General features: G+C 43.4%; 1 protein-coding gene across 2 annotated transcripts in view; it reads right to left on the bottom strand.

Annotated features, from left to right (window-relative positions):
* The window catches only part of PLCE1 (phospholipase C epsilon 1), a 369,385-nt gene that overhangs the window by 11,525 nt on the left and 334,084 nt on the right, over positions 1–23,776 (bottom strand). For both annotated transcript variants that reach the window (XM_055561030.1, XM_055561031.1), the window contains exons 23-29: positions 21,174–21,305; positions 19,768–20,058; positions 13,752–13,915; positions 12,220–12,481; positions 10,148–10,266; positions 7,853–7,981; positions 5,289–5,498 (exon numbers count right to left, since the gene is read on the bottom strand). In XM_055561030.1, coding sequence (XP_055417005.1) covers positions 5,289–5,498; positions 7,853–7,981; positions 10,148–10,266; positions 12,220–12,481; positions 13,752–13,915; positions 19,768–20,058; positions 21,174–21,305 — 1,307 coding nt within the window. The remainder of the gene's footprint in view (positions 1–5,288; positions 5,499–7,852; positions 7,982–10,147; positions 10,267–12,219; positions 12,482–13,751; positions 13,916–19,767; positions 20,059–21,173; positions 21,306–23,776) is intronic.

Genomic DNA, 23,776 nt, shown 5'->3' with positions numbered 1-23,776 from the left:
TAGGTTGCCATATAAAATATCACAATGACCATGCACTACAAATATTTCTAACAGCACTCCTTAGAGCCTTGCTAAGTTGCTTCAGTCATGTCCAACTCTGTGTGACCCCACAGACGGCAGCCCACCAGGCTCCCCCGTCCCTGGGATTCTTCAGGAAAGAACACTGGAGTGGGTTGCCATTTCCTTCTCCAATGCATGAAAGTGCAAAGTGAAAGTGAAGTTGCTCAGTCCTGTCTGACTGTTCGTGACCCCATGGACTGCAGCCCACCAGGCTCCTCTGTCCATGGGATTTTCCAGGCAAGAGTACTGGAGTGGGGTGCCATCGCCTTCTCTGCCTTAGAGCCTTACTCAGAGCTTATTGATTTTTAAGCTGTTTTCAGTCACATTAGAAGCCATAGATTATGACCATAACAATAGCCCTCATTTGCATATTCTTTTATAGTTTACTAAGCATTTTTCTGAGCTGACTGTGGCTCAGAACATGAACTCCTTACTGCCAAATTCAGACTGAAATTGAAGAAAGTAGGGAAAACCACTAGACCATTCAGGTATGACCTAAATCAAATCCCTTATGATTATACAGTGGAAGTGAGAAATAGACTTAAGGGACTAGATCTGATAGACTGCCTGATGAACTATGCATGGAGGTTCGTGACATTGTACAGGAGACGGATCAAGACCATCCACATGGAAAAGAAATGCTAAAAAGCAAAATGGCTGTCTGGGGAGGCCTTGCAGATAGCTGTGAAAAGAAGAGAAGCAAAAAGCAAAGGAGAAAAGGAACGATATAAGCACCTGAATGCAGAGTTCCAAAGAATAGCAAGAAGAGATAAGAAAGCCTTCCTCAGGGATCAATGCAAAGAAATAGAGGGAAACAACAGAATGGGAAAGACTAGAGATCTCTTCAAGAAAATCAGAGATACCAAGGGAACATTTCATGCAAAGATGGGCTCGATAAAGGACAGAAATGGTATGGACCTAACAGAAGCAGAAGATATTAAGAAGAGGTGGCAAGAAAACACAGAAGAACTGTACAAAAAAGATCTTCACGACCAAGATAATCATGATGGTGTGATCACTGACCTAGAGCCAGACATCCTGGAATGTGAAGTCAAGTGGGCCTTAGAAAGCATCACTACGAACAAAGCTAGTGGAGGTGATGGCATTCCAGTTGAGTTATTCCAAATCCTGAAAGATGATGCTGTGAAAGTGCTGCACTCAATATGCCAGCAAATTTGGAAAACTCAACAGTGGCCACAGGACTGGAAAAGGTCCGTTTTCATTCCACTCCCAAAGAAAGGCAATGCCAAAGAATGCTCAAACTACCGCACAATTGCACTCATCTCACACACCAGTAAAGTAATGCTCAAAATTCTCCAAGCCAGGCTTCAGCAGTACATGAACCATGAACTTCCAGATGTTCAAGCTGGTTTCAGAAAAGGCAGAGGAACCAGAGATCAAATTGCCAACATCCACTGGATCATCAAAAAAGCAAGAGAGTTCCAGAAAAACATCTATTTCTGCTTTGTTGACTATGCCAAAGCCTTTGACTGTGTGGATCACAATAAACTGTGGAAAATTCTTCAAGAGATGGGAGTACCAGACCACCTGACCTGCCTCTTGAGAAACCTATATGCAGATCAGGAAGCAACAGTTAGAACTGGACATGGAACAACAGACCAGTTCCAAATAGGAAAAGGAGTACGTCAAGTATTGTCATCCGGCTTATTTAACTTATATGCAGCGTACATCATGAGAAATGTTGGGCTAGAAGAAGCACAAGCTGGAATCAAGATTGCTGGGAGAAATATCAATAACCTCAGATATGCAGATGACACCACCCTTATGGCAGAAAGTGAAGAGGAACTCAAAAGCCTCTTGATGAAAGTGAAAGAGGAGAGTGAAAAAGTTGGCTTAAAGCTCAACATTCAGAAAACGAAGATCATGGCATCTGGTCCCATCACTTTATGGCAAATAGATGGGAAAACAGTGGAAACAGTGTCAGACTTTATTTTGGGGGGCTCCAAAATCACTGCAGATGGTGACTGCAGCCATGAAATTAAAAGATGCTTACTCCTTGGAAGGAAAGTTATGACCAACCTAGATAGCATATTCAAAAGCAGAGACATTACTTTGCCAAAAGAGGTCCGTCTAGTCAAAGCTATGGTTTTTCCAGTGGTCATGTATGGATGTGAGAGTTAGACTGTGAAGAAAGCTGAGTGCTGAAGAATTGATGCTTTTGAACTGTGGTGTTGGAGAGGCCTCTTGAGAGTCCCTTGGACTGCAAGGAGATACAACCAGTCCATTCTAAAAGAGATCAGTCCTGGGTGTTCTATGGAAGGAATGGTGCTAAAGCTGAAACTCCAGTACTTTGGCCACCTCATGTGAAGAGTTGACTCATTGGAAAAGACTCTGATGCTGGGAGGGATTGGGGGCAGGAGGAGAAGGGGACAACGGAGGATAAGATGGCTGGATGGCATCACCGACTTGAAGGACATGAGTTTGAGTGAACTCCAGGAGTTGATGATGGACAGGGAGGCCTGGCGTGCTGCAATTCATGGGGTCGCAAAGAGTCGGACATGACTGAGCGACTGAACTGAAGCATTCTTCTACATTTTGTCTACATGTTTGACTTGGGTCTCATAATAATTTTTTGAGCCAAGCAGGGTAGTTTCTGTCATGCGTGCGTGCTAAGTTGCTTTAGTCATGTCCGACTCTTTGTGACCCTATGTCCTGTAGCCCACAGGCTCCTCTGTTCATGGGATTCCCCAGGCAAAAATACTGGAGTGGGTTGCCATGCCCTCCTCCAGGGAATCTTCTCAACCTAGGGACCTAATCTGAGTCTCCGGTGACTTCTGCATTGTAGTTGGATCCTTTACCGCTGAGTCACCAGGAAGGCCAGTTTCTATCATAGATTTTACAAATATGGACATAGAGGTTTACAGAATTCAGACGATACTTTGAAGGTCATCTATCTAATTTGTCAGATCCAGGTTTGTCTCATTTCAAATCCAGCAGGTGTCAGAGGAGAGCATATTGACCATAGGAAGATACCTAACAGCTTGAGAGCCCAGGAAAGAAGAAAATTATACAAAGCAGACACGCAGGATCAGAGGTCAAAGAGCAGCTTGGGGACTTTTAACATACGGACAAACTGCTTACATAGCTTCCTAGTTTCACCGAGTAGCCTAAGTGGAAATACTTATAGCCCAAATCTATCAATTATACCAGTGTCTGCTTCCATTCAGTAAGTGCTGAATTCATTTAGTCAATCAGTAAATTCGTATCATGTGTCACTGTGCAGCTGGTAGGCCTAGATACATGAAATATGATTTGTTATCTTTTGAGACATATTTCAGTCATTTCAAAACTTTTCTCTCAACAAGGCATATAAAGGAGAACTTGCTATATTATATTCATCTGAAAATGCTTGTTAGCCTTCCCCTCTACTATATCCTTCTTTTTCCAAAATGCTTCTGTTCCACCAGCCTTTATTAAACATTTATTCCTGACATCTCTGCTGCTTATTGTCATATACATTTTAATTGCATATGGGGCAGCCCTGGCCTCCCAGTCCTTCCAACCCTGTGATGAAGACCCATCGTGACACTCAGCAGTCTGCCCATTGCTACTCACTGCCTCCCATGGTGCTGGGCATGGAGGACCCGTGAGCACTGACTCAGCTCCAGCCTGGGCAGCATGGGGTGGTGGAAAGAACACTGACCGGGAAGACATAAGACTTCAGTTCTTTCCACTTCTCACCCTGTCATAATCTAACCTCTCTAAACCTGTTTCCTTTGTGTAGAATGGTTTCCCTTATATCATAAGATGATTCAAAATATTGGGTGCTTGCGAGCATTAAACACCGTAAGTCATGATGCAATATATGGTTAAAAAATTCACTTCACTGAAATTGTCACTTCTAGGATACTTTTCGTTTTTTTTTTGGCTAGGCCATGCAGCAGGCAGGAGGATCTTTTTAACAGTTCCTGGACCAGGGATCGAATCAGCGCCCCCTGCATTTGGAGCACGGAGTCTTAACCACTGGACTGCCAGGGAAGTCCCTAGCATACTTTTTTACATGTGATAAAGGCAATTAGAAATAGGAAAAAAAACTAGAGAGAAATTAAAGATGGCTTCAAAAGCCGAGGTAAGCCCTCTGATGTTTTCTTCTACAGCTTTTATGATTAGAATTGCTTCTCCGCCATCTTAGTACTTTGTACATGTCTGATGGGGAGAAGACACTAGGGAGATAATTACATTTCTTGGCTTACAGGAAGTGTTCTTTTATGATCTAAGACAAGGTTAGGAGGGAACGCAGAGGCTCTGGTTCCTAGAGAAGTTGGAGTGCAGTGAGGCTGCATGTTCATAGTTACGTAGAGAGTGAAAAATTACACACGATGCTGAAATGGGCTCTTTATCATCTCTGTGTTCTAGCAAGCATGGACCAGCAATGGGGATTTTATCAGTCCATCTCCATTTCATGCCCCAAAGAGGCAGATCATGTGCCTAGAACAGGGCCTGGCACAATAAATATTCGTTTAATCAGATTGTTGAACTGCTTCAACTGCTTTATTGTTGATTTATCATAAGGCATTATTATCTATGTAATGACCTCATATGTCATTTTTAAAAATGGCAGTCAATTAGTGGGCTAATATAAGTCTATTAAAAAGAAAAGTGCTCCATCAGCAAACTCCATCAGGGGTCCCCCAATCTGGAGTCAACAGACAGTACTGTTTCCATTATCAGAATGATCATGGCAATATTAGGGACCATAATATAATCTGCAACAAATTCAGACCAAAGCTGAGAGGTTATTCTTACCTTGTGTAATTTTATGGAATATTTTCAAAGAAATGCTGTTGTTTCATGAATTAGCAAAAAACCTTTTATTAGCTAAAACTTGAACAGGCACTCACGGGAGGGCAACCAACCCCCAAATGCAAACTGCCTACAGACCTTCCCTTACACAGTAGTGAGCCTTACAGCAAGGTCTTCACACGTCCAGGTGAAACCCTGGACACTACACTGACGCCATGCTTAAGGAATCCTTTGACTTCTTTCTCCCCTTGTTTCCTAAGGGATGATTTTTAAACCACATTTCTATAACTTGACCTTCTGAATATGTGCAGAAGAATAAAATCAATTCTCCACATTTACTTAAAAGAAGACTACAAAGCAAGTTGCGGTGATAAGAAGTTTTGAATTTGAGGGAGGCGGCCAGTGGTGAGGTAGAGAGTTACATATGAGCTGTTACTGGGTAGGCTGCCCCAGGACACACTTACTTCCTGCTGGGTTTTTAAGACAATCCTGCCAACATAGCCCTCTTCTGGAAACCAGCTGCTTAAAATCTGCACGATCTCTTCTTCTGGACCAATGGCTCTCTGGAACGGCTGTTTCCTACATTCATTCTTCTCTTTAGATATGAAATATTTTTCCTCCATTAAAAAATAGTCTGTGGCAATAGGTTTGGTATCTTGATCCATAACGAGAATCTAAAGAAAGAGCAAAGGCCGATTTAGGCACACTTCTGAAGAGTCGCAAAAACTTCAAACCCAAACAAGTTTACTTTCTCAGGGTTCAGATAAGTTTGGTTTGCAACTTATAAATGAAACCTACCCTGCAGTGTTGCATAACTCTTTCTGGACAATCTTAGAATTCTCTTACGTCCAAAAAGAATTGTTTATGTTCATTCTGGGCAATGAAACAATTTATTCATAATTGCCAGCCAGCAAAACTGTTTTTCCCACTGATGGAATAAGAGCTCTAACTGAATTAAAAACTTTAGGCTTTTCAATCTATGAACATAGCTCTTTGTAATCTTGCAACACAAGACCAAAGGCAAAGAACCCAGTCCAGCTTTTACCAAGATAATCTCCCATTCTCATGTTAGAAATACTCAGTCATCTTCTAATCTCATCTGATCTAAGTTCCTGGGAATTCCCCTTTCAATAAAGACTTGACAGTGCGCCTAAAGGCCTGTTTTCTCTGTTGGCTACTGACCCTGACAGTTGAAATGGTTGAGACCAGGCTGGGGAGCCAAACAGACTTGGGTCTGAGGCCTGCATTTAGTCCTTACTGGCTGTGAGGTGCTGGCCAAGACATCTGACCCCATGGATACTCAGTGTCCTCATCTATACAGTGGAAACAGTAAGAGTAGTGGTTTTTGTCTCTCAATTTTGTTTCCTTTTATGACTGAGGCACTGACTGTAAAATGTAACCCAGGTGCATCAGGATAACTTAGAGCCTGCCAGGCTCCTCTCTCCATGGGTTCCCCAGGCAAGAATACTGGAGTGGGTTTATTCTCCAGGGGATCTTCCTGACCCAGGGATCGAATCCAGGTCTCCTGCATTACAGGCAGATTCTTTACTGCCTGAGCCACCAGGGAAGCCTGGTAAACACTAGACATTATGATAGCTACTCTTAATGATGTATTCTTTCACATGGTTTTCTATTATCCAGGTTACTGGCAAAAGCTGAACTTGCAGTGACCAGAGAAGGCTGCCAACTTCTGGCGTGGAGTAAGCAAACGTCCTTCTCAGGCATCCACTCGACCATGCGAGCATGCAATGACCAGAATCAGCACTTGGTGATTGATTGGTCTCACTCAGAGAAGCAGAAGGACCTGGGGATGGGGTGGAGGTGGGATAGAAGATTCTCAGGAAGACTCTGCTCCCTTCACCCCAGACCTTGGTCTCAGGTTGATGCTGGACTGTGGATTTTGTGGGGCAAGGCAGCTACCACTTCAGCAACAATTAAGGGCATGAAGCTTCCAGGAGCAGGTCAATTGACACTGTCACCTCCATGAGATGGCCAGCATCACTTCCTCTCCAGTCCTGCTCCACAGCCCTGGGATTACTCATGTGGACAGTGATGTGCTGCTTTTTATGGGTGGTCCATGGAAATGCTTCCTTACTTTTCTAATTATTTTTTTTAATTTTTTATTTTTTTTCCTTTTTTAAAATTATTATTATTATTTTTTACTTTACAATATTGTATTGGTTTTGCCATACATCAACATGCATCCACCACGGGTGTACACATGTTCCCCATCCTGAAGCCCCCTCCCACCTCCCTCCCCATACCATCCCTCTGGGTCATCCCAGTGCACCAGCTCCAAGCTTCCTGTATCCTGCATCAAACCTGGACTGGTGATTCTTTTCTTATATGATATTATACATGTTTTAATGCCATTCTCCCAAATCATCCCCCCTCCTCCCTCTCCCACAGAGTCCAAAAGACTGTTCTATACATCTGTGTCTCTTTTGCTGTCTCGCATACAGGTTGTCGTTACCATCTTTCTAAATTCCATATATATGTGTTAGTATACTCTATTAGTGTTTTTCTTTCTGGCTTACTTCACTCTGTATAATAGGCTCCAGTTTCATCCACCTCATTAGAACTGATTCAAATGTATTCTTTTTAATGTCTGAGTAATACTCCATTGTGTATATGTACCACAGCTTTATTATCCATTCATCTGCTGATGGACATCTAGGTTGCTTCCATGTCCTGGCTATTGTAAACAGTGCTGCGATGAACATTGGGGTACACGTGTCTCTTTCAATTCTGGTTTCCTCCGTGTGTATGCCCAGCAGTGGGATTGCTGGGTCATTATATTTTACACTGTCTCCAAAACCCCAACAGTGCTTTGTGAGAGTAGACACCAAAGTTCAAAAACAAATCAGCCCAAACCCCTTGGTAATAGCTTCTGTTTCATAATCTATGAAATTTGACACTTTGAGCTGCTTTCTCTGACTTTGAGTCAGTTGTAAAATGTTGGACAAGATGTTAACCTAGAGATGCCTCTCAAAGAACTGTTTCTTAACTATAGACTCAGTGAACTTACTTGTTGGAGAAGCTGCTTTGCCTTAGTGCTTCCGTTTATAGAGAAAACAGTAAAGGGCTCTGGGCCTGGGACGCCATGCACTGTGACTCTGTGAGTCTGCAAACATTTTCTTTCTTCTGTATTAAACATCTGTCAAGGAAGATCATATGGTTTCTCATTCATTTCCATTCTCATGTTTCTAGGCTGCATTGATAGAGAGGCGCTAGTTCTTAGAAGTACACGCAGGGACACATAAATGCAAAACAAGGCCAACCTTTTCTAACCAGATGCCTCTTTTTGTGGTTTTAGGCAATGGTGCATGTTCCTTAATAGTCTAGTAAGAATATTTAGCAGCATACCACCAAAATAGCAATTTATTTTAAATAACAGTGTTGCTTTCCATCATAATTAGGGGACTGATATTGTCTGAAATGTATGTCAGTCCTTACTTATGAAGTGACATTCAACAGTGTCTACTGAGTTCCATCTCTCTTCAGGGCACTGGGCTAGAATTTTGATGGTAAAGTGATAAATAAAATATTCTGGCCTCCGGGAGCTTGCCGTCCAGGCAGACAAATAATTGTAATATAAAAGGTATTTTTGTTAGGAAGAGTTGGGGAGGTGTGTAACTCTCAAGTCTTTGAGCAGCTTGTATACTGAGATAGATTCATTCACAAAATACAAAATAATTTATGGAAGGCGGACAATGAAACAGGCATTATGCCTGGCTCTGGGGTTTTGGGTAGAAATAAGACATCCCTGGCTTCAAGGTGGGGGGCTTCTAGAATAGAATAGCTAGAAGAATAAGTGGACAACCCAGAATGGGACACTACCATCTAATTCTTGCTCTCAGGCACCAGGCAGACCATCCCTGCTTCCCAGGCAGGGAAGGTAACAGGCAGGCACCAGGCAGAGGCGACACCCCTCTCTACTGGCCAACATGCTATATTCAACCTCGATCACTTACTGAAGGGAGAACGAGGAGAACCTAAGAAAACAAGGTGAGAGACAGAGAGAGAAGAAACCACTGGGGTGAGGGAAAGAGAAGCAGAGGAGAGAGCAGGGCTGCTCGGAGGTGATGGCAGCAGGGGTCAAGGCGGCGCCACGGTAAGCACAGAAGGCAGCTTTTCAAAGGTTGTTAGGACCACACTGAAGTATAAGATGGGTGCAACCAGACTTCTCTGGTGGTCTAGAAGTTAAGAATCCACCTGCCAATGCAGAGGACACAGTTTTGGTCCCTGGTCCAGGAACTAAGATCACGCATACTGCAGCGCAACTAAACCCGAGCACCGCAACTACTGAAGCCTGTATGCATAGAGCCTTTGCTCCCCAGCAGGAGAAGCCACTGCAATGAGAAGCCCAAGCACTGCAACAAAGAGTAGACCCTGCTTGCTGCAACTTGAGAAAGCCCGTGTGCAGCAACAAAGACCCATTGCAGCCGCACCCCCACCAAAATAAATTTTAAAAGATCGGTGTGGCTGTGAGTAGATTAGTAAACATGTAAAGAGGCAATGGATGGACACCCTTCAGTTTTTCAAGAGCAAGCATAGTGGAATCAACCAGTTAATCAAAGCAGAATTCCTTGTCGAGGTAAACAACCCTGCATTACCGGGGTGAGCATTGGTCCAACGGATCTCAAACTTTTAACCGATGGACATTACCATTGGTTCTCAAACCTTACCAACGGACCTTAACCAGTGCGGAACTTGTTAAAACCCAGCTTCTGCAATGGTGGCCCTTTTTGCAGTGTTCCTCTCCCATTCCCAAGAGTGCAGGTGCTGAGTCTCCTCAGGTGCCAGGGTACTGCTGGGCTTGCAGAATTACCTGTCACCAGCAGCGCCTGGCTGTTCACCCAATCTTCGCCTGTGACATCTGCCCCGGCACTAATGAAGAAGCAAAGGATTTTCCTGGTCTAACCTAAACCTTCTAGAAGTATCAAGATGCTTCCTAGCAGGCTTTGCGTAATTACCCTTTTCCCTGTGTTGTTATTTTTGGCTCACTTCCCTGGCAAGCAGTATGGCAGTAGATGATGAACTTGGGTTTATAGCTGTGTGACCTCAGGTGTACTTAGCACTCCCCTTCCTTTATAACATGGAGATGAGACTAATAGCTGTGTCACGAAGTTAGTGAGGATCAAGTGAGTCAGTATATATGTAAAGTGCTTAGAATGTGTCAGGTATCAGCCATTGTTGTTTTAATTATATCCATAGCCACCTAATCTATGACTTGAATGGACCACATTCCTGGACCACAAGAAAGCCTGCCTCTGGTGTAGCAATTCCCACAAATATGCTGAGTGAAATAGAACTTAATTACCAGAGAGGCCGGCACAGTATTGCCAGAAGAATTTTCTTCCATCCTCCTGCTGTTTATGAATAAACTAGAGATTTCCAAGACTTCATTGTGGAGATTTCGCAGCTGAAGATGTCGATATCCTGGAACAGTGCAGAATTGGGAAAAACCTGTTAGCCATGCATTGCAGAGCTCTGCAGAGAAGACCCCCCAGGGAGGTCAGTAAATGACAGGGAGACATAAGACCTTCAGATGGGCAGTGGTAACAACAGGCAGGTGGCCGACGGATGCCTTTTCTCCCAGGGCGCTGCCCCTGGGGACCGTTTGGGGCCGCTTAGTGGTTGTAGTTACCTTGTCCAAGTGCTGTTTTTAAACTTAGACTCCAAATGAAAATTTTAAACTTAAACAACATAGAGTAGGAAAATCTGATCATTTTTGTATCATCTAGAGTCACTGTTCTTCAAATATTTCCTCTCAGAACAGCTTTAGTGATAATAAAGTATTCCAACAATAGAGAGTTGGTTAAAAAAGTTACAGTGTGAGTGTTTGTACAAGTATAAAATAGAATAATATGCAACTCTGTAAAGTAACGAAGATGTATATCTATTTACCTGATAAGTTGTTCACTACATATATTAGTGAAAATCAGTAAGTCACAAAACATTAAGGTTAGTAGGAAGCTTACTTGTTAACATTTATACACATGGGCAGAGAAATAAAGCCTGCAAAATATCTACACCAAAAGTAACTATCTTGAAGAAATAGAAAGATGGATAATTTTTTAAAAATTGTTCTTCTGTACTTGATCATATTTCTATAATAACTGTTAGGAACTGAATGGTGTCCTCCTAAAATTTGTGTGTTGAAGCTCTAACTCAGAAGGTGACTGTGTCTGGAGATAGGGTTTAAAGAGGTGATGTTGGGTCATGAGGGTGGGGCCTAATCCCCCATGACCAACAGTCCTTATAAGAAGAGGGAATTGGAAGGCAGACACGGAGAGACACCAGATGCTGTGCACACCGACCAAGGGACAGCCCTGTGACGACACAGTGAGAAGGCGACCCTCTGCAAGCCAAGGAGAGAGGCCTCAGTAGAAAGCAAACTTGCTGAAACCTTGACCGTGGGCTTCTAGCCTCCAAAGCTGACAAAATAGACCTCTGTTATGTAAGACACCCAGTCTGTGGTATTTTGTTACACCGCCCGAACTGACTAACACAGTCAGTGTTACGACATAACACAGCAAGTATGACCATGTGCTACTCACACGATGGAGAAAAGAAATAGGAAAAAAAAAGCTAAAGAGTAGGAGACTGTAACATGTTGGTGGAGCTCAGAGGCTGGCAGAATGTGGTTGCAGGAGGAAGCATGTTCTGGGAACTTGATACTCAAATGAGATCAGCAGGGGCAGCGTCCCCAGAGCTTGTTAGAAAGGCATAATCTCAAGCCCCAGGCCCACTGTATCAGCATCTGCATTTTATTACCAAGAGCCCAGGTGACTTGATGGCACATCAATTTTGAGAAGCATTGCACGGACATTCTGGACAGGTGGTTCCCCAAGGGCCACGGCAAAGCCAACGGACAGCAAGGCAACAGCTCTAACCTTTGCTCAGGATTCTCCACCCTCCCTGCTCTGCACCCAAACCCACCCTTGGCTTCCCACAATGGCCTCCCACCAGGCCTCGACTCCAACCTCAGCCCACTGATGCCACCAGCACCGCCCAACCCTCCCTGCTCTTGGTTTCCTCTCCTTACAACAGTTCCAGCTTTAAACATACCAGGGGTGCGGTGGGAGCTATTGGGGAGGGATATATGGGAATAAGAACACAAGGACCACTGCTCCCGAAACAGGCAGAGGCGGCAGAGGCACATTTTATAAGAGGTGTTGTTAATACCCTTGGATTTTAGAATAATGGAAAAGAAAAATGTCTTTTGAGGAATGCTCAGTGTTCAAATTTGCATTATCTTCTTCTGCCTCTTATTTTACCTTTTTAATATGAAAATTTCAAACATGCACAAAAGTAGAGAGAGGCATGTAATGGACTCCAGGCACCCATCACTCAGCTACAATGACCACGAACTTTTGACAGTGATTCTACCTCGCTTTAGAGCCTTGAGGGAGATGATTCTCTGAGCAGTGACCACCGAGCTGTTGTTCTCTACGACAGCAAAACGAAGAAATACTAGATCTTCGAAGTGAACCCGGAAAAGGAACTGTTCGTTCCACATGGGGTTCAGAGTGTTGCGGTGGATGGGCTTCGTGCGGAAGTGGCAGCTGTCCAGGGCCATGCCCAGGACGTCGACTTCGATACATGGGCTCCCCGTGCTGTTACTCGGGCACACGTTCTGCCCAGAGACAATCTGAGGGGAAGAAAGGATCAAAGTCACTGGGGTTGCAAAAGAAACAGATGTCACCACTGAGCCTCACTGCTTCCCTCTGCAAAGAAAGACAAAGAAACTTCTGGAATGGACTAAGTAAATGATTAATAAGGCTGCTAAAAAAAAAAAAGAGAGACTGGACTCATGGGAAAGTCTATTTTGTCAACAGCATTCACCTAACTATAACCTTTCAACTGTCAATATACTGAAACATCTTCAAAAAGCCACACAATTAAGATGAAATTGTTTGTCAAGAAGTTGAGGAAAAAAAAAAGACCTTAAATGTGAAGCCACAAATGCATTACTAACATTCTCTTCAAAGTGTTTTAGGTGTATCTTTTATAACTCCAAAATGTTTTTCTTAAATAGTTAAGTTCTGGGTCTAGTCACAAAGAATGCTGTTAGAAATTCATAGCCTTCTATCAACATGAAGCTATACTCAAGTCTAGCAGAAATGGTCACACAGAAAAGGAGCTACTGCTCTCCTGTTTTAGGGAAAGAGGAAATGCAGTTTGGTGGTAGGATAATCTGTGAGTGGGGGTTTCCCAGGGGTGTGAGGTGTAAGCAGACACTGCTCGGCATTCCTCCTTAGGAGGGAAACAGACGATATCTAAAGATGGACCAAAAGATAATTTCATCACTCCCTGTCTTTTCTAGCACCAATTCAGTTTTTTGGTTTTTTCCTCAGCTAAGAGGGAGTGGGAGAAGCTGGAAATAAAATTGAGTAATGAGCTACCAGGACTCTGATGTTAAGGGCAGTCTGTAGAGTTCTGACAATTAGTTAATTAGACAATAAAAGGAATAAGGAAAGGCCAAGAATGACTGTAAGGAGGGAAGATGTTTAATTGATTTGTATGTTGATGCCTGTTTTACTTTTTATAAGAGCCTATTAGAGTTTAAGATTAGAGGTCCTTGCACTAACAAGGACCTCAGCTTTTATGGGGTGCACCGAGAGTTATGATTCTGAGGGCCCTGGAAGACAGAATTACCATCCCAGTATAGAGGTGGAAGCAGGGGAGGGGGGTCATCACTCTACCTTCTGGGCTCTGGCAAGTATAGTACCTGGCGACTGTGTATCTAAACCTCAGCTGCTGCCTCCTGAGAAGTAAAGAAATTCTTTTGGGAACTAAATCTGCACCAACAAAATTGTGACATGAGAGTTTTGCCATGCCTTGAAGTCAAAAGCAGTTCATATTTAGTAGGACTTAAACACCTTCTTATATTCTCTTGGGACCACAGGGGCCAGACTTACAGTTAAAGAATAGATGGCAGGCTCCATGTTGTCCAGGTCTCTTTCCAAGGGGGAGAACTTCTGATACATGGAACAGTTCTTGTCCCACAGAACTGGGGGTTTCAGAACATAACCGCAACCACCATTGGCCTCAAACATGGCGGCATTTAAATGTAAAGAGAGATCTGTAAAATAGCATCACTTGTTATTTGGTCGCTTAAGTGTCATCTTACAAACAGACTTTACCGATTTGCTCTAAACTTAAACAGGAAGAAGAGAGAACTGCCCATTCACTCCATAGATTGAGTGCCTACTATGTGTCAGCTCAGGTTGGGCAGCAGAGATACAGTGGGGACCAAGACACAAGATACCCACAGTCTTCGTGGAGCTCACTGTCTATGGGATATGCCTCATTTCCTGCTCCAACCCAGGAGCGGTTCAGAAAAACTCCTGCCACTTACAACTCCTTTTGCAAATTAAAATCTGCAACATCCTTTCAAAAACTAATCTTTGAAATACTTCATTTTATACTGAATTTTAGAAAGGCATAATGGCATTTTCTTATCCCCAAACACCAAACCATGCAGACAATCGTACGACTAATTCTTGCCTTTTCAAACGTTAAGATAAAAATCTTAAGAATCCAAGAAAGACCAGAAAAAGAGCCAAAGAAACATATCTTTTCCTTGAAATCTCAATTTCAACTCATAAATTACAGTATTTGTACCTCTATTTTTAAATTGTAGTTAAGTATGAAAAAACAATTATTATCACATGTGATTCACATTATGTCCACAATCCCCTCAATAATACACTCTGGGAACCCTCACAACAGCTTCCAGTCTTCTGTGGCCAGATTTTATTTGGCAGAGTTGTCTGATGAATGGTTGGATCCCTGCAAGGTTTGGGGCTCGTACACACCCAAATGCTCACATCTGATGGCACAAGTTTGTAGAAAAGCTGCATTCCAAGTGAGCAAGAAGTTTATGATACATTTGTCAGATACACCTGACAAATGTCCCCTCTGACAGATTCCTTCCATGTGCAGAATGAACTCTGCTACCTGGACCAACATCAAGGAAAAGTGTGGCAAGTAAGCCTGCAGAGTGATGAGAAGTTGGCCTCTATCCTTGTCTTGTGAGTAAAAAAATTTCCCCGTAAGTGGGGTTGGCCGGGATTATTTGCAGGCATTTCTGGGGTCAGATATCTTACACACACATCAAAGCTCCTTGAGCCTCTGTCTCCCTTATCAATAAAATTAGTGCACAGGATGCTACCAGCCCCAGTGTGCGTGATTCACTGGGGACAACTGTCATGCCTGCAACAGGAGAAAACTCTCTTCCCAGACTATCCTGTGACAGAGGAGCACAGATGTGGGTGAGGATGGGTCAAATGATCAAGCCCCATTCTAAGAACTTGTGTGTGCTAGTGCCTCCCAATAACCCATGAGGTGGACTCTTCTTATTTCTCATTTTTATAGATGAAGAAACTGAGGCATGAAAAGTGAAAAAGTCCAAGGCATCTAGCTAGTAAGAAGTGAATGATAAGGTTCGAACCCAGGCAGCCTGATTCACAGTTCCCTAATCTTAAGAACTGGGCCATATAATGTGCATCTCGCAAGGGTGTCATAAAGATAAGCAAGATCATGTGCAAAAATCCCTACCCCAGCCTTTGGCACATAGAAGGTGCTCAATAAACAGTAGGTATTGAATCATGATTACGCTGTCCACACTCAATTAGGTTTGAAGTCTGATTTCATTGGCACTGTGTCTATCTTTGTAGCTCTGCAAAACTTCAAAGCTCTTTTTTCTAACTAAAATCTCATTTGGTGATTTGGTATGTAAAACAGATCCACGTGGAGCTGCTCAGTTAGAATAAAGATGGGGCTTAAATCTAGCCCTCCTACTGTCCCCTAGGGTGGTCCCCAAACTTTAACTAGGGCTATGGTTTTAAAACCTCTGCTTTAACCAAGAATGAACATGCACAGATGTATGTAACTCCATCAACCCTCTTAGTCAATGCATGGGATGGCACATTAAGCATATCCTTTACCTTTGTGTCCTTCTAGTCATTAAAAACCCTGTGTGAAGTTGACACATTCTCATAACCATTACGCTATATTTGGGGGATGGAAAAGTCATCAGAAAGTGTGTGATGATCATTCAGGAAAGCACAATAAATATTAATAGAAGTTTTTCTTTTGACTTGGGGCTGCATTTCTACATACTTGTAGGTCCTGGAATATGAGGGAAGAATCATCCTGATCCAAATGGAAAGAACTTTGAGGGGCTGTTGCCTATAATAACCAGGGTCTGCATATCAGTTTCAGGTCAGTTTCCAAACTTAGGAGTTGGTTTTGTTGAGTGTAGACCTGGGATACTCCTGGTTTCAGATCACTACAGACCTTCTTGGAGTTGATGGAGCCATTAGAAATCTTGGGAAGAAGTGACCCTAAGTCCATGGACATGCCTTTGGAGCACCAGGGTCCCCTAAAATTCAGGAAGCTTTAGGTAAACGACCCGTGGAACAAATTTGGATTATTACAAGGGGTCTGGGGAAGGGGTTATTTGTTATTTGGTTGGGATATTTCATGGAAAATCAAGCATTCCCTAACCCAGGAATTTTTTTTTTTCCAAAAATTAAAAAGTAGTGATTCCAATGTTGACTCTTACCTGTCTGTTTGGACTTGAAATTCACCTGGCAATACCTAGAAGGGATCTGGACCAAAAATCAAGAATGATAGGTTCTGCTGAGGCTCATAAAGACAGTGTTAGCTCAGCACAACATGCATTTATTGAGCACCTACTGTGTGCAAGGGATTGAACTAGGCTCTACCCCCAGTGTGCAAGAATGAAGACCATTTTTACAGATGAACTGAAACTGCGTATAGTGTGAGCTTCGTCCAGCGTGGAAGAGGCTTCATCATTAGTGGCTGCATTGAATCAAGAGAGGATCTATGGCAGCACTCCCTCCTGGGCTGGAAGATGACAGAGAGAAACTTGAGGATCAATCACATGACACAACCACCTGCATCCCCTGAGTAAGACAGCTGGAACACGCACCCCAGCTTGATTTGGGAAAGAGGCTGAGCCTCCAGGGATGAGTGGAGGCCAAGCTGCAGCCTCTGTGCATGCTTCCAGACCGCAGGAAGCCTGAGGAGGGCCCCATTCCCATGTCCCCTTCAGCTGTGGCTCCCTCTGCCATCAGTGGAGCCAGTGTGTCTGCACCAGCCTCAGCACTTCAGGAGGAAGGACACGTCCCAAACCAAGTGCATTTCCATTTCCTTGAGAAAACCGTTTAGCTAGTTATTTCAGTTCACTTAAAATATTTCCGTATCATCTCAACCAAGGGCGCCAGTGGACACAAGGCTACAGACAGGGCCAGAGATATAAACCCACAAGCCACTTGGGACAGACTGAAAAGAAATTTTTACAGCTTTGAAAATATTTCACTATTATTTCCACTTGCGAGTCCAAATCGTACTGTTTTCATAACTTATCAAAAATACTTAATGAGAGCTAATGTTTGTGGAATGCTGTCTGCACTCCAGGCACTATGCTAAGTATGGTATTTCACCTGCATTATCTTATTCAATTTCAACTGAAAGGAGCAAATATAACAAGGGCAAGAAAATATGACTGATGTCTCTAACCAGGGTTGGCCACAAATGGGCTCTGGTGGCACCAGTGCCAGGTGGCTGGCTGATCCCAGAGCTAGAGCTGTGGTCTGACCTTGGCTGCAGACAGGGTTACGCCATGGTGGATGGGTCAGCACGGCTGGTTAGGATCTGATTCAGTGCACGTGAGAGGAAGGCGCAGGCTGCTTGACTGTCCAAAGGGAAGAATCTGATTTTTGCAAGAGCTTCGAGGAAACGTTCCTCATCTGCTCTTTCTTCATCTGCTGTAGCTCCCCACCTCCCCCCACATCTAAGTGGAACCAGAGCGCTTAATCCTCTAAGCTCTGAGAGTCCTTGAATTTTTAAGTCATTCTGTGACCCTAAGTAACTTAATTGCTCTTTGTCTTGGTTTGCTTATCTGAGAAATAGGGATTATAAAGGTTCCTACTTCTTAGGGTTGTTTCAGAGATTAAATGAGATAACAAGGGTCAAGAATGAGCACAGGCTGCTGCTGTTCAGTCTCTCCCTTTGTGGCCTCATGGACTGTAGTCCACCAGGTGCCTTGGTCTAGGCAAGAATACTGGAGTGGGTTGCCATTCCCTTCTCCAGGGTATCTTCCCAACGCAGGGATCAAATCTGGGTCTCCCACATTGCAGGCAGGTTCTTTACCACCTGAGCTACCAAGGAAACCCAGTGCAGAGGGAGCAGCACGCAATTAAAGGTGGCTTGTACTCTGGAGTTTTCAGCCTCACCCGTTATCCCCAGTGAGCATCTCATGGACAGAAAAATACAAACACTGCTTTCTCTGTCCATATAATTCACAGACTGTTTCCTTTGCATTAGCTGCTCACTGAGCACTGACCATTCATCTCCATTTCAATCTCAAAGGGATGAGAAGAGCTAAAATAGTATTAACTTCCAAAGTGTTTGGAAAGACCCTACTTTTTAACTGCAAGAAGAAGAAATGAGCAAGACAGTTGCTGCTGCTGCTAAGTTGCTTCAGTAGTGTCCGACTCTGTGCGACCCCATAGACAGCAGCCCACCAGGCTCCGCCATCCCTGGGATTCTCCAGGCAAGAACACTGGAGTGGGTTGCCATTTCCTTCTCCAATGCATGAAAGTGAAAGGTGAAAGTGAAGTCGCTCAGTCGTGTCCGACTCTTTGCGACCCCATGGACTGCAGCCTACCAGGGTCCTCCAACCATGGGATTTTCCAGGCAAGAGTACTGGAGTGGGTGGCCACTGCCTTCTCCAAGACAGTTACTAATGAGTGTTAAGAAATCTCTACCCCAACAGGTCTTTAAAAACAAATTGGACACAGCTCTATTGATAGCAGTCCTATTTTTAAAAAGTGCTTTAACAACCTGGATGTCCATCTGCAGATGGGTGGATAAGGAAGTTGTGATACATATACACAATGGAATATTATTTAATGTTAATTAAAAAGGAATCCATTTGAGTCAGTTCTAATGAGGTGGATGATTTTGGAGCCTATTATACAGAGTGAAGTAAGTCAGAAAGAGAAAGACAAATACTGCATATTAATGCATATATATGGAATTTAGAAAGATGGTACCGACTATCCTACCTGCAGGGCATCAAAGGAGACACAGACGTAAAGATCAGACTTTTGGACGCAGTGGGAGAAGGAGAGGGAATGCTTTGAGAGAATAGCATTGGAACATGTACTTTACCATATATAAAACAGATGACCAGTGCAAATTTGATGCATGAAGCAGGGCACCCTGGAGGGATGGGGTGGGGAGGGAGGTGGGAGGGGGATTCAGGATGGTGGGGGACACATGTATACCTGTGGCCGATTTATGCTGATTCACGGCAAAAACCATCACAGTATTGTAATTATCCTCCAATTACGGCAGAGGCTTTTGCATGAAGCTTTCCTAGTGGCTCAGATGGTAAAAGCGTCTGTTTACAATCGAGAGACCCAGGTTCCATCCCTGGCTCGGGAAGATCCCCTGGAGAAGGAAATGGCAACCCACGCCAGTATTCTTGCCTGGAAAATCCCATGGACGGAGGAGCCTGGTAGGCTATAGTCCATGGGGTCACAAAGAGTCGGACGTGACTGAACGACTTCACTTTGTTTCTTTCTTTCCAACTAAAATAAATAAATTAACAAATAATAATAATAATAAAAATAAATTAAAAGTGCTTTAAAAATGGAGCAGGAACAAGAGACTATTCAGGACTCCTTGAGGGTTTTTTTCCCCCTATCGCCTTAACTCTGAAAAGTCAAGAGTAAAATTCAGTGTCTAATTCTCTTCTCTTTTCTGTCTTCTGTATTTTTACCCTCACATAGGCCCTAGTTGGGACCCTTGCCCCCTTGAAAACATGTTTTTTGTTGAGATGTAAGATGCAAAGGAGCAAGGGGAGAGGCACTCCTCTGGGAGAAGCAAGCTCATTACCATCTGTCTGGTAGTTGAGTGCCACGAGCTGTATCCCATGGAGCCAGAACAGGAGGGGGTTGGGGTTGGAGGAGTCGATGCGGGTGGCAGCCGGGTACGTCCGCAGCAGCTGGCAGGCGCAGTGCTGGATCAGTTTCTGAGAATACCTGCGACACAGACGTTTGGCGGCGTTTTCATTCAGTGAGGAGATATGGTAGCATTTGGGAGTTCTAATGATAGCGCTGAGGGACGTGGTTGGGTTGACGGAGAAAGCAGAGTCCTCCCAGGCCTGTCGCATTCCTTCACAGGAACCTAAACCCCCCCAGAGATCAGCCTCAGATTAGTGCCGAACACTTGAGATATTTCAGAAAGAGAAACCTGAACAACATCGCAGGCTACACTCACAGCACATGACACACCGGCGTGCACCTCGAGTGTTACCTGGGAGTTAGTCCACCACCTTGAGACTAAACGACAGCTGTTAAGGGTGTGCCTTTCTACCTGCTAGGTGGAATGCTACCCATTCACCAGTCAATAAATAATAAAGCCAGCTAGATCTTCCCCCCAGAAGGGATAGCTATAGAGTTTGAAAATAAGTGTAACGCCAATTTAAACTAAAAGCCCTAAAGTTCTTTGCCTCAGTACCTCATCTGTCCTGTGGATATATTTGCACAGATATAAAACAATATATATACAAGGTATTCACTCTAGCAGTATTTTCTTTACAGTACACACACACACACACACACACAGCAACAAAAATCCAGGAAGCAACCCAGAAGTTCTACCAGTGAGAAATGGTTAAATAAATGACAATATATCCACACAACAGAATACCATAGGGACATTAAAGAGGATAAGGTAGATTATACGTACAGAAAGCTATGCAGAAAGCTATGGTGCGTATAAAAGTCATACATGTTCAGTTATATCCCATTTGGATTATCTTAAAAAGAATCTTATTTTTCTTGAACTAAACACAATAAACTTAATAGCAGTTACCTCTGGGGAGTAGAACTGGGACGTTGCGAGCGGAAAGAAACTTTAATAATATTCTATAGTTTGAGTTTTTTAACTATGAGAATTTATGATTTTGACAATAAAAAGTAATTAAACATAAACTGGATATATCTTCTGGAATTATAAGGGGGAAGACTGCAGTTCCAAGAACCATGAGAAGGTTCCAAGGTGGCTCCAATTTTTACTTTTGAGGCAAACACTCTTAGAACATCTTCAGTGAAAGACTATTTTTTAGGAAGTTAAGAGAATAATTTTGTAATTAAAAAAATATTTACACCACACTTATATAATATGAATAATCATGAATATAAAAGAAGATTAAAAATTTCCAGGGAAGTGCTTAGTGAAATCTCAGAATCCTCCAGCATGCAAAATCAGGCAAAGATATTGTCAGAAGGTGACTTTACTTTTTCCAGATGTTTTGTTAAATGGTGCTGTCTCCCCGGGGCTCATTCTGCCCGGATTGTTGCCAAAAATGGACTTCCTGCTTTTCCTTTCTTTTCCTCTGCTAGAGCCAGATGCATTTAGAGTTGACAGGCCTGTTCCCATAAAATGAAAATAAATAAGCCAAAAACTACAAGCAAGGGAACTCAACATTTTCCATCCCTGCTAATGTTTATTTTGAAGTCCTACTACTCCCTTCTAACTCAGTACAGAAGATTTCTAGCATTTTTAGCACGATTAATAATAGCATTGCAAGTAACGACAGTGAAGTTTTTATCTCTGTAGGCAAATGGGACAAGACCTACAGGATTATTACAAGATGACCACAAAATCACACCCATACCTATTTGGTTATGCAACAGAAAGATTTTGAAAAACTGCAAGAAAAAAAATCTTTTAGAGTCTAAAAGATTAGACTCCAGAACCTAATTAGCACAGTTTGGAGAGATGAAAGGATGGCCAAAGGCCTGAGCTGTCATATAATTGTGTGCTAAGTCACTTCAGTCCTGTTCGACTCTCTGCAACCCCATGGACTTTAGCCTGCCAGGAACAAGAATCCCTGTCCATGGGATTCTTCAGACATATCCTCCTCCAGGGGATCTTCCCAACCCAGGGATAGAACCCACAGTCCCTAAAGTCTCCTGCCCATTCGCAGGCAGGTTCTTTACCACTAGCACCACCTGGGAAGCCCGTATCGTAACTGCCCAGGATAATTCCTGCCCACAGGAACCTTGATTTAACGTCTACCTTCTTGGTTCCTCAGCTGCCTTATCTGCAAAATGATAGGAACTCTTTCATGGGGTTAATCTGAGGATTAAATGGGAAACCGATTATGCTGATAACTATGTTTCAGGGCTTCTCTTCCTCACTCCTGGTCCAGCCACTCTTTGGATCCTTCCTGTCTGGCCAGTGCTAGGGCACAGCAGGAACTTCACAGGTATCTGCTGAATGAGGAAACAAATTCACGCCAAGCAAACCTGGCTCCTGGGCAGGATGTAAAGGCAACAGTGAAACCAGAGTTGCCTTCAAACTGGTCCCGCTCTCTACAATTGCACCATTAGCAAGTAATTCCTTTACCTGAAGCAGCATTCAGGAAGGCCACTTTAAGATGAAAATAAACCTTCGAAGAATATCATGTGAGAAGACAGGATTAAGTAGTGCTTAATAAGAGTGTGGCCTTCCCAGGTGGCTAGGTGGTAAAAGATTCTGTCTGCCAATGCAGGAGACCCAGGAGAAGCGGGTTCGATACCTGGATTGGGAAGATCCCCTGGAGGAGGAAATGGCAAACCACTCCAATATTCCTGCCTGGGAAATCCCATGGACAGAGGAGTCTGGTGGGCTACAGTCCATAGGGCTGCAGAAAGTCGGACACAACTGAGCTCAATGAGAGTGTAGACTCTGGAATTTAAGCCCTGTTCCCTGTGGAGTGACCTCACACAAATTACTTAACCTCTCTCACCACTTATTCCTCATCTCTAAGAGAGTCCTGGTTAGGATTACATGAGATAATGTATATCTGCATACTTAGTAGGGTCTCTTGTTCAGAGAAAATGTTCAGTGCATAGTAGCTATGGGGCTTGTACATGTTTTCTTTCCTCTGAAGTATCTGAAACTGCAAAGATGCACAAACTTGAACTAGTGAATTCTTATGCTTTATCTTAAAACTTTTTTGTGAATTTTGCCCTCTACACAATGATGTAACAATGGATTTTCTCCCGAGTAAAACCGATGAAGAGTCGGAATGAGGGGCTGCATTCATTCTGGGGTTTTTGCACACATCCTGGCACATGTTGACATCCCCCAAGGGTACACGGGCCCCCTCTGAGGAGCCTGGGTGTTCTCTGGGGTGGGGTGAGCAAGCAAGAAAACAAAGGCTGAGTGATCAAGAAAAGGGAAGGAATCTGGAGAGGCCCAGAGAAGTTATCAAAAGAGCAACAAAGACCCTTAATCTGCCCAGTTGGTCCGTTCACCAGTGACAACGACAACAACCATTTCCAGAGAGCCAATTATTTTCTAGGTAGCGTGCTATTCACACTGTGTACCTTATTGCTAATTTATACAACAACCTTGCAAGTTAGAACTGTTTATACAACAACCTTGCAAGTTATGCCTCTTTCACCAGTAGGGAACCTAAAGTGCAGAGAAGTTATACAACTGTCCCGGCCAAGGTCACTGAGGAGCGGAGCCCTGCAGTGAAGCAGGTCCCTGATCTGGGGAAGACGCACCCATGGTCTTCACAGTGCCTCCCTGCTCTGAAGAACTTTTTGCATGGTGGCTCCTTGGGAAGGGACTTGGGATGGTGAAAGGTGAGGTGCATTGAAACTGATGATGTAGCAAAGTTAAATCAACAGTAGAGCAGAATGAACACTTGTAAAAATTATTATATTCATATAAATTTTTAAGTTGTGTCTCAAAGAAATGGACACTGTAGGGTATTTTCCTCCTGAATTATCCAAACAAATCATAATGACAATAAATATTTAGAAGCTATTATGACAATGATTCTGGCAATGCAATTCAGTCATTATGAGAAAGGAAATAAATTTGGGGGAAAAAATGTGAGAAA

This window comes from Bubalus kerabau, chromosome 22, assembly GCF_029407905.1.
Source record: "Bubalus kerabau isolate K-KA32 ecotype Philippines breed swamp buffalo chromosome 22, PCC_UOA_SB_1v2, whole genome shotgun sequence".
In the NCBI taxonomy this organism is placed as follows: domain Eukaryota; kingdom Metazoa; phylum Chordata; class Mammalia; order Artiodactyla; family Bovidae; genus Bubalus; species Bubalus kerabau.
This window is presented reverse-complemented; position numbering and strand designations above follow the sequence as displayed.